General features: G+C 39.2%; 1 protein-coding gene across 12 annotated transcripts in view; it reads right to left on the reverse strand.

The window, feature by feature from the left end:
- Positions 1–12930, reverse strand: part of LOC115217963 (activated Cdc42 kinase-like) — a 334743-nt gene that overhangs the window by 100346 nt on the left and 221467 nt on the right. Inside the window, exon 1 of one of the 12 annotated variants that reach the window (XM_029787690.2) lies at positions 8941–9326. The exons of the other annotated variants lie outside the window; for them this stretch is intronic. Within the exon in view, the coding sequence (XP_029643550.1) occupies positions 8941–8958 (18 nt within the window). The 5' untranslated portion in view covers positions 8959–9326. Of the gene's footprint in view, positions 1–8940; positions 9327–12930 lie in introns of those variants that run through there. 12 annotated transcript variants of the gene reach the window in all.

The raw sequence follows: 12930 nt of genomic DNA on the forward strand, positions 1-12930 counted from the left end.
AAACACACCATTTGGACCATATAGGAGGTTGTGTCACAAACCAACACATGAAGATCGAAACAAACACACAAAACACGTGCATCAGCCTCTAAGTAATAACAACTGAAGGACTGCCAGGAGATCTTCAGTCCTCATCAGATCGACCACAATCTCTACAATACAATATTAGATCAACAGTAACATCTGTACTTAGAATAACAAACTTGAAAAGACAACCAACAAAAAAAAAGCAAAAGTGAAGGATTACATTTTAACCAGACAACACCTGCCTTTAACCCTTTCGCATTCAGATTACCTCATCTAATGCAATGCTTATTTAGTTGCATGCTTTGAATTAATCACTCAGTATCTTGTGGCTTTGAAATTTCAATGATGTGATTGCGGATTTTTAGAATGACTTTGTAGGGTAAGTATGAAAGGCCAGATCTAGTCAGTTTGAACTTAAAACAGGCAGAATATCTGGGGCAGGATATGACAAAATCTTTAAAAAAAAAGGAATTATTGTTAACTCTCAAAACCATGATTATGGCCTTTTGACAGATTTCTTAGTAACAGGAATAACAGATAAATACTGTAAATATCAGGACAGTCCCCAATCCCACCCCCACCCCTCTACAGCTGGCATCAAAAGTGACTTAACTTTATTCAATAAATCAACTATTTCAAGGAATTCAAAAAGTTAAGCTGATTATGAAGTTTGTCTTTGAGTCATGCATCAATAATCTCGTGGCAGCAGTTTAAAAGAATTTACACCAACTTGCTCTTTGCGAACACATAATTACATAGAATAGAGATAACTAATTACTAGTTAGGGTTGTTCACATTAGCTAGGCAGCAGGATTAAACAGGGGACACCGAATATTTATTGTATATTTCTAGTTCAAAACCAAGAAGAATGTTACCAGAGTTTGGTTTGTGAGAAAGTTGATTTATGAATAATGAGGTGGTGGAGTTGGGGGTGGGGGCAACTAGTGAATTAGTTGAGTCATCAGGAATGTAATGTATAATACACTTTAATAATCCATTATATTATCAAGTGTACAGCTGAATGGTGGCAGAGTTGTTAAAGTTGTCGTTTCAAATTGTGTACACATGGATTTATGTGGCAAGTGACATCCAGCTTTAGAACCTTTCTTCGAGTGAGTGAAGATATAGGTTGGCAGATCTAGTTAACCCTTACAACAATTTAAAAATAAAAGACGGGGTGGGTGCAAGAATAACCAAAGTGGTGCCAACTATGGCCCAAAAGAGTGTCCTAATCACCATTATCTTACAGAAAATAAACCAAGATGTTAACGAAATAACAACTTTAAGGAAGAAACAATCAACAAGGAAAACAAGACAAATGACATTAGAAATAATGATGACTTCCACAAGAACAACGGTCAGGATGGTCATAATATTCAAGAGTGATGACAATGATGATGATGGTAGCTAAACTTGATGCAATTTGTGGGAAGAGCGATTGTATAGACACCAATATAATAAATGCAATGTCTTTTACCATCAACCGTAACCCTCAGAATGTAGAAGAAGGAAGCTTAATATGTTTGATGTGTGGCTACAAAGTTAAGTCCACTTCCTGACCCCATGGTTTCAGGTTCAGTCCTTGTGTGTAACACTTTGGACAAATGCCTTCTGTTATAACCTCAGAACAGCCAGAGCCTTGTGAGTAGATGGTGTTTGTGTGTGTGTGCTTAGGTTTCCTTCTCCAGATGTTGTGTGACAGTTGTAAACGAGCATCTTTATCATACTGATGGTGTCTATTTCCAGTCCTCCATGGAAAAATGTTCAGCCACAGAGAAAATTATTACTTTTCTTGAAAATAGGTGCGGGTAACAACAGGAAGGGTGTCCTACTATTATAGGAAATCTATCTCAAATTCTGTCTGCACACATGGAAAAGTGGGTGATAAACCAATAATGATATATCAAGAAAGCAACCAAACTCATTCCATATCATTACTCAGTTCAATGCGCCTCTCTGCAACATTTTTTTAAAAAGTCACAGCTACCACAGCATTCAAGCAACAAACTGCTCCTTCGGGGCTGACCTTAAATTTCCTGTTGACTGATGATGCAGGTTTGGCAAAAAAAAAAAAACCCACTGACCCTACCTACCTACAGTTATAGGTGTGAAAGTTATTAGCCTTGATGTTTTCTCATTGAAATTTAATACTAAAAACAGACCTGACCCTTTTGCTGGGAGTGCAGGTATGACCAAATGATTAAGTTCCAGGTCCCATCCCATTATGTGGCACCTTAGATAAGTGCTTCCTACAAATGCATTACATTGATCCAAGCCTGTTTGTGAGTGAAATTAGGCAAGCAGTGCCTATACTTCAATGGGACAGACTCTAATGTGCTATCATTTCTCTCCCACAAGTATTGGAAACAAAGCCAGGAGGACTACAACTCTTCCTCCTTTCACTAAACCATAATTTTTTTTTTTTTATTAAACACTATCACTATGACCCAGCAACACCAGATCATAGTGCTAGTGCATGCATATACAGCTGCGTGTGCACATACACGCGAGTACTGCCCAAATCTCCGACCGATCACATACAGCTAGCTGGCATTCAATTGGCGTATCAAGTTTCGGGCATTTTGATTGGGTTTTGGATAGAAAATCCTCAAAAAGTCACTCCTATTGATTTTTTAATGGCTTTACGGGGTGACTGGGGAAATGTAAAGATGTGCACCCTTGGACGGTTTTGAATGACCATAGAAAGTGCAAGCGATCTAACTGAAAAATTGTGGAATTGTATAAAGGACACACACAGACAGGCATTTTGCCGTTTATATATATAGAGAGATGAACCTTCAACCACCTCTCAGAAAGGGTGAGACTATTTCTGACAGAAAAATCCCAGTTCTAACCATTGTTAAATTGCATACACTGACTTATCATGCAAGGCCTAAGATTCAGAAGGCAATGAGAAATGTGAGTGTGTGGTGGTGTTCATGGTTTTCTGAAAGACAACAGAACTAACAGCGAAATTAAATGGCATCAAGAATCAAAATTCGATGCCAACATGGTGTTTCACATTTTCTCACCAACCAGGCAAGCCATTTGGTTGATAATAGTTGGGAACTAGTTTCACTTTGTAAAAACTAAATCACTGAACAGCTTTTACCAACACAGATCCATCATTAGGAAGCTTAATTCTACCGTTTCCCTTTAATAAACAGATCTCAGCATTTAAATAGATTCCACTCTTCAGAAATTCATGGCAGTATTCTAGGCATTGCTTACCAGCTGGGATTGAATGATGCCAACATCATGTAGGAATTGCTTCTAAGAATATTAAAAAAAAAAAAGAGAGAGAGAAATCTTGACAGAAGAAATATCAGCTGTGAATGCAGAATAAAGATGGGAGTAATGGAACCCAGGTAGAACTCAATATACAAAGTTACAACTGAAAGTATTTTAAATGATCCCCACCCCCACCCCTTTCAACAATTGTGTAACCACTGAATGCCTGGTTAGTAAATTAACTTACACCTAGGGTGCTCACTTAATAGATATTCCAGAAGCCCTACCCTCCGCAGGGGCAATTTCACTGCAGCTTTCAGATAAAACAAATGTAAGACTTCAGAAACTATGTAATATTAGAGAATTGGGTGTCAAGCAGAAAAGCTCAATTAGGTGTGAAGGCCTATAAAAGATGATCTGAAAACTCAACATTTCCACTGCAGCCAAATATATTTACAGCTTCCTTTCGAGGACATATTTACTCAACTACTTCTATTAGAAAGCATTAACGGTCCTACTTCACTAGCAAATTCACCACACAAAACTAGTACTGAGATGAAAACCATAAAATTTATTGTTGTGTAAAAATGAAAACAAAACTATTTGAAGTTGAGTAAAACAAGAAAAGTTAGGGAAGTAATTCTGAGAGGGGAAGAAGGATGACTATGTTGGTGTAAACACACACCAATGGGTAATAGCTGTTAGGTGTGAGAATGTTTGGGTCTGAGGCAGAATTAGGGTTGAGTGAGATCAACTGACTGGACTGCCAGTACCGCCTGGCTGGCCCCCGGGGAGGGTGGCACATAAAAAGCACCCACTACACTCTCGGAGTGGTTGGCGTTAGGAAGGGCATCCATTATATTCTGACATATGGGTAACCTTTCAAGTATAATCTAACAAATTGGATTTTGTATTTGCAATGAGAAAATTAAGAACTTTACTTTGTGATCGTAAACAGAACATTATTAAACTATTGTTGATTCATTTTGTGTTCACAGAACTAAAAGCATGGTTGTGGAAATCTTTACAAGTCAACATCATTATCAATTTTACTCCAAACTGTCATGAATTGAGTCAACAATACATCAGATTTATCTTCATCATCATCATGACTGTAGTATACTCATTGCCTAAAATAATACCAAAATCTAATTCTTCAATACCAGAAAGAGTGCCTCATTCAGATGGTATCTGGAAGGCCAGGGAATAGTGCTAGGGTAGTTATACAAAATAGTTGACTATAAACTTACAGTGATGTCTATTTTCAGCTCTGTTGACTTAAGTAGGTGTAGCAGAAGATTTACATGGAACGGCAGTTAACAATTTTCTCTCTGAGGCAATCAGTCTTTTTTTTTTCAGTTTCACAAAGGTTATGGTGACCCTACCCCACACAACAAAATGAGATTGTAACCCTAGAACTGGAGTACATTAAATTAGGGATATAATTAATACATTAGGGCTTGTATCAGTGACTGTATTTACAATTATGAGTTTAGGCTGGCCCAGTAAAATAACAGACTGTAAAACTATATTGTGAAATGAAATTCAGAACACTAATGGTATCTTATACACTCTTTACAATATCGTATATATATATATATGTGCATGCACACAGTTAAAAGAAAAGCACTGACCTAGTCTATATAATTACACGTAATTCAAATGAATTTACTGGTGGAAGACTTAAATTGTAAATAATAAAGCCACACATTTATAGAAGAAAATAACCTGATTAATCACATAACTTCAGGCACGAAAGGAAAAACCATTTCCCAGACTAACCAGGAGTTTACCCTTTGTTCTATAAACATTCAAAATTAAAATTTCTAACATTATCAAATCAAAACTCCGGATCTTCTACGTAAATTTGTATCTAGTTCACGTCTCGAAATTGCTGAAATCTGACCAAAGTAACAATACACTAACGGAAAAGAGGGGATATATTGGTGGCAAGCAATGAAATTAAATCAATGCCCCATCCCTAAAATAGGGGAAACATCAGTCAGTGTGATTGCATTCCTTTAAATCACACATCATAACATACAACCGTCACACTGGATTCGCATTTCAATTACTCCATTGAAATATGTAACAACATTGTTGTTGTCTGATGGAGCAGATCTAGAATCAAAAGATAATCCAGACATGACCATCCCGTTTATTTTGTTTGTTTTACACTATTTCATTGTCATTTTGGCGAAGTTTCGCATGTCGTAGCTCAGATTTCCGTCGATTTCCGTAAAAAACTTTTATTTTTTACATAAGTAATGAGAGCGAAAGAGACTAAGAGGAAGCAATTTTATGACGAGGGAAGTTTGTCTTTGAAGTTACCGTCTAGGGGAAGCATTGATGTACATGTGTGTGTGTGTGTTGATGGGGTGTGGAGACAGTATGTTGTGTAAGTGAAGTGCTTCTGTTAGTGTGTGCGAAGAGACAGAGAGAGTAATGTGTGAAAGAGAGAGATAACTGATTTTTTTACTCGTGTATGTGTATATGTATGTATGCATGTATGTGTGTGTGTGTGTATGTATCTATGTATGTGTGTGTGTGTATGTATGTATGTATGGCCGATTTATCGTAATTTTTTACTCGGTGTATGTGTATATGTATGTCTGCATGTATGTGTGTGTGTGTATGTATCTGTGTATGTGTGTGTGTATGTATGTATGTGTGTATGTATGTATGGTCGATTCAGTGTAATTTTTTACTCGGTGTATGTGTATATGTATGTCTGCATGTATGTGTGTGTGTGTGTATATGTATCTATGTGTGTGTGTATGTGTGTGTAAGTATGTGTGTGTGTATGTATGTATGTATGTGGTGTGTGTATTATCTATGTATGTGTGTGTGTGTATGTATGTATGTTTGGCCGATTCATCGTAATTTTTTACTCGGTGTATGTGTATATGTATGTCTGTCTCTTCGCACACTAACAGAAGCACTTCACTTACACAACATACTGTCTGTCTCCCACACCCCATCAAACACACACAGGCCGACTTCAAAGTGAAACCTTCTCGTCGTAAAATCGCTTCCTCTTAGTCTCTTTCGCTCTCATTACTTATGTAAAAAAATAAAAGTTTTTTACGGAAATCGACGGAAATCTGTGCTACTACAACCGAAACTATGCCATCACTTTTGCTCGTTCAAGTTGTTGTTTCGACCGAGGTCAGCTCCGATTCTGTACATCTACATTCAAAGGTACCCCCGTCTATGTCTACCTCGTCTCTCTTCTGCAGACAACCACGACTGCATTATAAAAATATGTCCCTTTTTTTTTAAGACAGTAGAAAGTAATTTAAGGGAGATTTGGTTGCTATTCCTATCGGGTCGATTAACCACTTTGGCTGGAGTCGTCCAGTATGGCTGTGGCCAAGTCACATGGTCAGCTGGACGGTTAATTTGAAGGACAAGCGATCGGCTCTGAATCACAAAGTTGATTAAGAGAACAGCTTTAATTGGCAAATGCCAACCGGAAGTGGTCTGCCTCTGCCAACATATGTATGTATCATGCGCACCTAGACGTGTATATATGTATATATACATACACGCACCCATATGCGTATAATGAATGTATAAATACACGAGACAATCCTAGGTAGATGAAGTTGAAAGTAAACCCCTGCTAGGATAGGTCTTAACCTACACACATATAGATGCATGCACACACACACACAGCTTTCGCGACAATCCCAACGAGTACCCTCGATGCGAGAGTCGTGCCATGCTGAGACAGAGACACTTCCTCCACATAATGTGGATGTAAAAAGGCCAAGCATGGGTTTATTTTCAACCTCATGTACTTAGGATACAGACGACAGCGAAAGTACCCCCCATGCTGGGTGGGCCTCCTTAACAGATCGACATTAATAACCCCTACAAAAGGTAATCACGTGGGCGCGAAAATACATTTACGCAATTAAAAAAATTAAAATTAAAAAAACAGTTTATTTAATAAAAGTGAATAATGTGCGATGATGATGTGGGAGATGAGTAATAGAGTTGCACTGAGATCGATTGTTCTTTTTGGGGTGGGTTGGGGGGGGGGGGGGTAACATAATCGATAATATATATATCGGCCCATATTGAACAAGATTATTGCTGTTTCGCCCCTATCATTAAACATGTTCCAACCATGGCCGCCCTGCCTCTGTTTTAGACATATCCCACGTAGGACTACTTCATGTGAAGCATCACCGTAATAATGTAGAGGGTGACTTAGCTGCTATTTCTAACAGGTCGAGGCTCCCTCGTTGACTCATAAATGAACAGGTAGTGTGGTGGGGGTGGCTAATTATAGATTATTATAACGAGGAACTACCCCGAAACTATACAATCTGGATATATATTTACCCGTTAGAGTGAGAGGCTTAGAAAGCTAAGAGTGTTCTAGACATTTACATTCCAGGCGGTAACTCTTGTGGTGGGACATTTTATCCGCAGGGAATGGCACAAGTGGAGAAACAAAAGATCTGGAACAAGCGTGAAGGAGGAAGAGACGGGGGGAAAAAAAACGAAACAAAGAGATTTTTAAATCGAACAGAATTAATGATGATGATAACGATGAAGGTGATTGCGTGTGGTCATTATGGAGGTTTCTTGTGATGAAATCCAGTCAGGAATATTCCAAATGCAGTTGTGATGATGATGATAAAGCTGCTGGCAGCAGTTGCCATGTCTGTGGATGTTGCTGCTGTAATTTAGTGAATGAAACAACACAGGTGACTCAAGTGGAAGTATAGCAGCGAGAAAATACTACAACAGCCGCTCCTTCTTTATTTAAATCCGGTGGAAAGATATCATCAGAGATATGATGATAATAATAAACGGAGAGAGAGAGACTTTCTGCCATTGTGGTGGAAGAATCATCTCGAAGACGACCAACTTACGTCACTAAAATCGCTTTCACTTGCAACATATTTTGGAAACATTAAAAAAAATGGCAGCTGGTGATGAGTGAATGAAATTTCCGCCGAAAATGTTGAAAATCCGTCGCAAAGACGGGGAGCATTCATTGCCAGGTCCATATATTTCCGACAATGTTCTTGGTTGTGGGAAGGAAGTAGGTTAATAGTACTTTAATGTCTGTTGCCAGTGGATGTAGCAGGCAGCGAAATTGAGGAGGAAGCTGAGGGGTTTAAGTATTATTATTATTATTATTATCATTCGGTTAATTATGATTTCTGCACATGAAGCTGGACAAGAGACGAGAATCTACTGGATTAATGGTGGTGTGATGCAGGGAACTGGCAAGAATGGTGTGAAATAAAAGAGGAACAGAGCTGACACGCAAATTAGCAAGAGACGACAGGGAATCCAGTTTAAAGCCACGGAAATTTAGAGACACAATAAATATATATTAACAGCCCTGAACAATCGATGGGGAGTTTGTTTTTAATTCAATCAACGTCTTTCCCCGCAATAAAACATGAATATTATTTAATAAAACATTAATTATAAGACATCTGTGAAGGTTGCTGCATGTTTTACATAAGGTCTGAACGAACAGAAATATCGACATCAACAGCAGGAAAGGAAAACACGGCAGCAGAAATAGTTTCATTTAGAAAATAGTGAAATATCAGAAAATATCGTGTTTTGTGTGTGTGATGGTGTGTGATGGTGTCGGGTGGAAAGACGTGAGAGGGTATTTGTGAATGAGTGGAGACGATGGATACATACCTTCTTGAACCAGGCCATGGCATGTAATGGGCAAAACAACCCGAGCCGCCGTCGTCGTCGTCACAGTAATATTTCCCGGTAATATTCCTTCCAGTGGAGAGGATGGAGTTTAAAAAACAAGAAACGAACCGAATGGGACGTTCAGAGTATTTTGTGAGGAGATAAAAGACTGGCCATGACAGCAGCGAGGAGGGTCAGATGAAAGGTAGACGGATGAAGGGGGGGAGAACAGGAGCGTGGCTTCCTTCCACAGGTCGCCTCGGTTGTTGTGTGTGTGTGTGTGTGTCAATTAAGTGGAGAGGAGGCCTGATGGAGTTGGTGAACCAGCAGCAGCAACAACAACAACAACAACACGCTGTTGTTTACAGTGTCTAGTTGGAAATATGACTGCTGCTGCTGCTGCTAATAATGCGGCAGGGTCGGCGGCGGCGGCGAGGACTGATGGCAGCAGATGCGCGGTGGTGGTGGTGGTGCGGGGGGGGGGTCGTTACAACAAGTAGGGAGTGAGAGAGAGAGAGAGAGATGCAAGCGGGAAGACGGCGGGAAGAAGGAAGAAATCGACAGGAAAGAAGAAGGAATGAAAAATAATAAACTTGTAGACAGAAAGAAAAAAAGGACTGAAAGAGCTTCGACTAACTTACTTAACAGACACATACATACACACACACACACATATATATGTATATATGAAGTTGAAGAAATAAGTTGAGAAAAAAAAAAGCTTGCTATCCCAGTGAAAGTTGGGGGGGGAGGGGCAGATAATTTAGCAACATCAATGTGGAGAAAGAAGAGATATAAATATATGCTGGAGATGGTATCTGTTATGGGAGCAAAATAAATGTAAGGAATTGGTGGAGGAGGAGGAGGGGACATAGATTTCTCTGCCTCTTCAAAGTGTGCAACGAGCAACGGGGATTGTTGAATGAAGAAAATCTTCGAAAAGCGAAGACTGCGTGAAGTTGATAAGGACAGTTGTGTCAGGCTAATAATAGTTTATACTAAATATTAAAAGATAGTTCTTTGCCAAATAATCTAAAACATTAACTAAATCACGTGCAACCTTTTTTTTTTTTTTTTTTCCTTACACAAAACAGCTCACAAGGAAATGTTGCGGGGTGGGAAATGTTTCATATGCTGTTAAGAGTAACAAACTGGGGTACTTGCTGTCTATGGGAATGTGTCTGCATACACACACACACGTATGTGCAAAGCGAATGCTCAAAAATATGAAACGGGTAGCAATTAGAAAGACCATTCATTGTTCTGTTGTAGTTGACAGGAAATGAACTACTTTGGAATATATTTTGAAAAGAAGTGTTCTTTATATTTCCATTGAAGACGAGTAAAATGTAAAGAACCATCAATAGGGAACACCTCACGTCTGGGAGTAAATGGTAGGAGGGAGATGAACGAATAACATTTATTAAATGTGCCATTCCTTAAATAGGATGACATCAGAGATCTGATGGTGCAGTTCTTTACATTGAAATTTATAGCAATAAATCATCATCGTTTAACGTCTGCTTTCCATGCTAGCATGGGTTGGACGATTTTTACTGAGGGCTGGCGAACCAGATGGCTGCACCAGGCTCCAATCTTGATCTGGCAGAGTTTCTACAGCTGGATGCCCTTCCTAACGCCAACCACTCCCAAAGTGTAGTGAGTGCTTTTTACGTGCCACCGGCACATGAGCCAATCAGGCGGTACTGGCAATGACCTCGCTCAAATCTTTTTACACGTGCCACCAGCACAGGTGCCAGTGAAACGACGTTGGTAACGATCACATTCCTAAAATATTTGTTGGCCACTAAATTGGGGGGGGGATATCAATCAAGAGCAGCAACAGGAATAAAGTTTGGTTGAGGAATAAGGGACACAGTGAGCCACCAAGTTATTATAAACTCAGAAAGGCCTCTTTTAATGGAATCAAAGAACACGAAAACTAAAAGATAAAAAAATACCAACTAATAAACAAGAGACGTGGAATTGCAGCAACAGTCTATAAAAGAGAATTACCAGGAAACGACATTGGATTTATAAACAAAGACCTATTTTCTAGAAGAGAGGCATTCATGCCTTTTCAAGAACAATAGGGCCATAAACTGATTTGCATCAACCAGAAACTAAATGGCTTACTAGGAGCTATTTCACTTGGATGAGAATGTCATGGTTGTCACCACATCCTACCTGTCTTCTAAAGCTTTGAGACTTTACGTAAAATACCAACATGATCATATTTATAATAATACACCAGAACAGAAGTAAAGCTTCTTTCTTCTCGTTTTTTGTTTGTTTGTTTGTTTCACACCTCAGCGAAATAAAAAGCTGCAATGTTTAGGAAATGAAAATAACAGAAGACACTAGAGATGATCAGCATTAGCAATTATAATAATAATGATTTCTAATTTTGGCACAAGGCCAGCAATTTGGGGACGATGGAATAAGTGATCAACTGGTGACTTATTTTATCAACCTTACCCCCAAAGGAGGGAAGGCAAAGTCAACCTCAGCAGAATTTGAACTCAGAACATAAGGATGACTGAAAAGCTGCTAAGCATCATTTTACCTGGTGTGCTAATGAGTCTGTCAGCTTGCCATCGGACAAATAAGAACTATTTCTAATACAGGCACAAGGCCAACAATTTTAAGCAGGGGAGGTCGGCAGGAGTGTAGCTAGGGTAAATGGCGCCCAGGGCAAACAGCAAAATTGCATCCTTAAACTTGCATAGAAATGTCTTAATTAGAAATTGGTCTTTGCCACAATTGCACCTCCTCAAAGTGGTGCCCAGGGCATGTGCCTGCTTGCCCTACCCTAGCTACGCCTCTGGAGGTCAGTAGATTGCAGCAACCTGGTATTTGTTTATTGGCCCTGAAATGATGAAAGGCAAAAACCAAACTTGACAATATTTGGATCTTTTCTTGACTTGCAAGTTACTTGGCAATCTCACCAATGCCAATGGCACAAGAAAACAACCCAGAACACACTGCAAAGCAGTTGGCATAAGGAAGGGCCATCCAGACACTGCAGCTCGATACGGTCTTGTGGCTCATCGGATCCTGTCAAACCATCCAACCCATGCCAGCATGGAAAACAAACATTGGATCATGATGATGATGTTTAGAATTATGGCATCTCACCACAATAATAATAATAATCCTTTCTACTTTAGGCACAAGGCCTGAAATTTAGAGGAGAAAGGCACTAGTTGATTACACTGCCCCTAGTACTCAACTGGTACTTATTTTACGAAGCCTGAAAGGATGAAAAACAAAGTCAACCCCAGCAGAATTTGAACTCAGAATGGAAAGCCAGATGACATGTTGCTAAGCACTTTGTCCAGCTAACGATTCTACCAGTTCACCATTTTTTAATAATGGTCTCAAAGCCAGTAATTTTCAGGGAAGTGAATTGATTACACTGACCACAGAGTTTAACTGATGTATATTCTATTGACCTCAAAAGAATGAAAGGTGAAGTTGACCTTGGTGGAATTTGAACTCAGGTGCCCCAGCATGACCACGACCTAAAACATTTTTAAGGATTTAAGAAGAAATAGCACATAGCATTTTTTCCCAATTCTCTAATAATTCGACTGACTCACTGCCCTTATGATTATTATTATTAAGCTGGCAGAATTGTTGGCAGAATGCTTAGTGGCATTTCATCCATCTTTACACTCCAAGTTCAAATTCTGCTGAGGTCGACTTTGCGTTTCATCCCTTCTGGGTTGATGAAATAAATACCAGTAGAATACTGGGGTCATTGTAATCAACTCACCCCATTCCCCAAGATTACATACCTTGTACCTATATCAGTAGGGATTATTATTATTATTATTATTAAGGTGGTGAGTTGGCTGAATCATTAGCAGGCCAGGCAAAATGCTCAGCGGCATTTCGTTCATCTTTCACATTCAGAGTTCAAACTCCATCGAGGTTGGCTTTGCCTTTCATCCTTTCAGAGTCCATAAAATTAGAACCAGTTGTGTA

This window comes from Octopus sinensis, linkage group LG12, assembly GCF_006345805.1.
Source record: "Octopus sinensis linkage group LG12, ASM634580v1, whole genome shotgun sequence".
Classification (NCBI taxonomy): domain Eukaryota; kingdom Metazoa; phylum Mollusca; class Cephalopoda; order Octopoda; family Octopodidae; genus Octopus; species Octopus sinensis.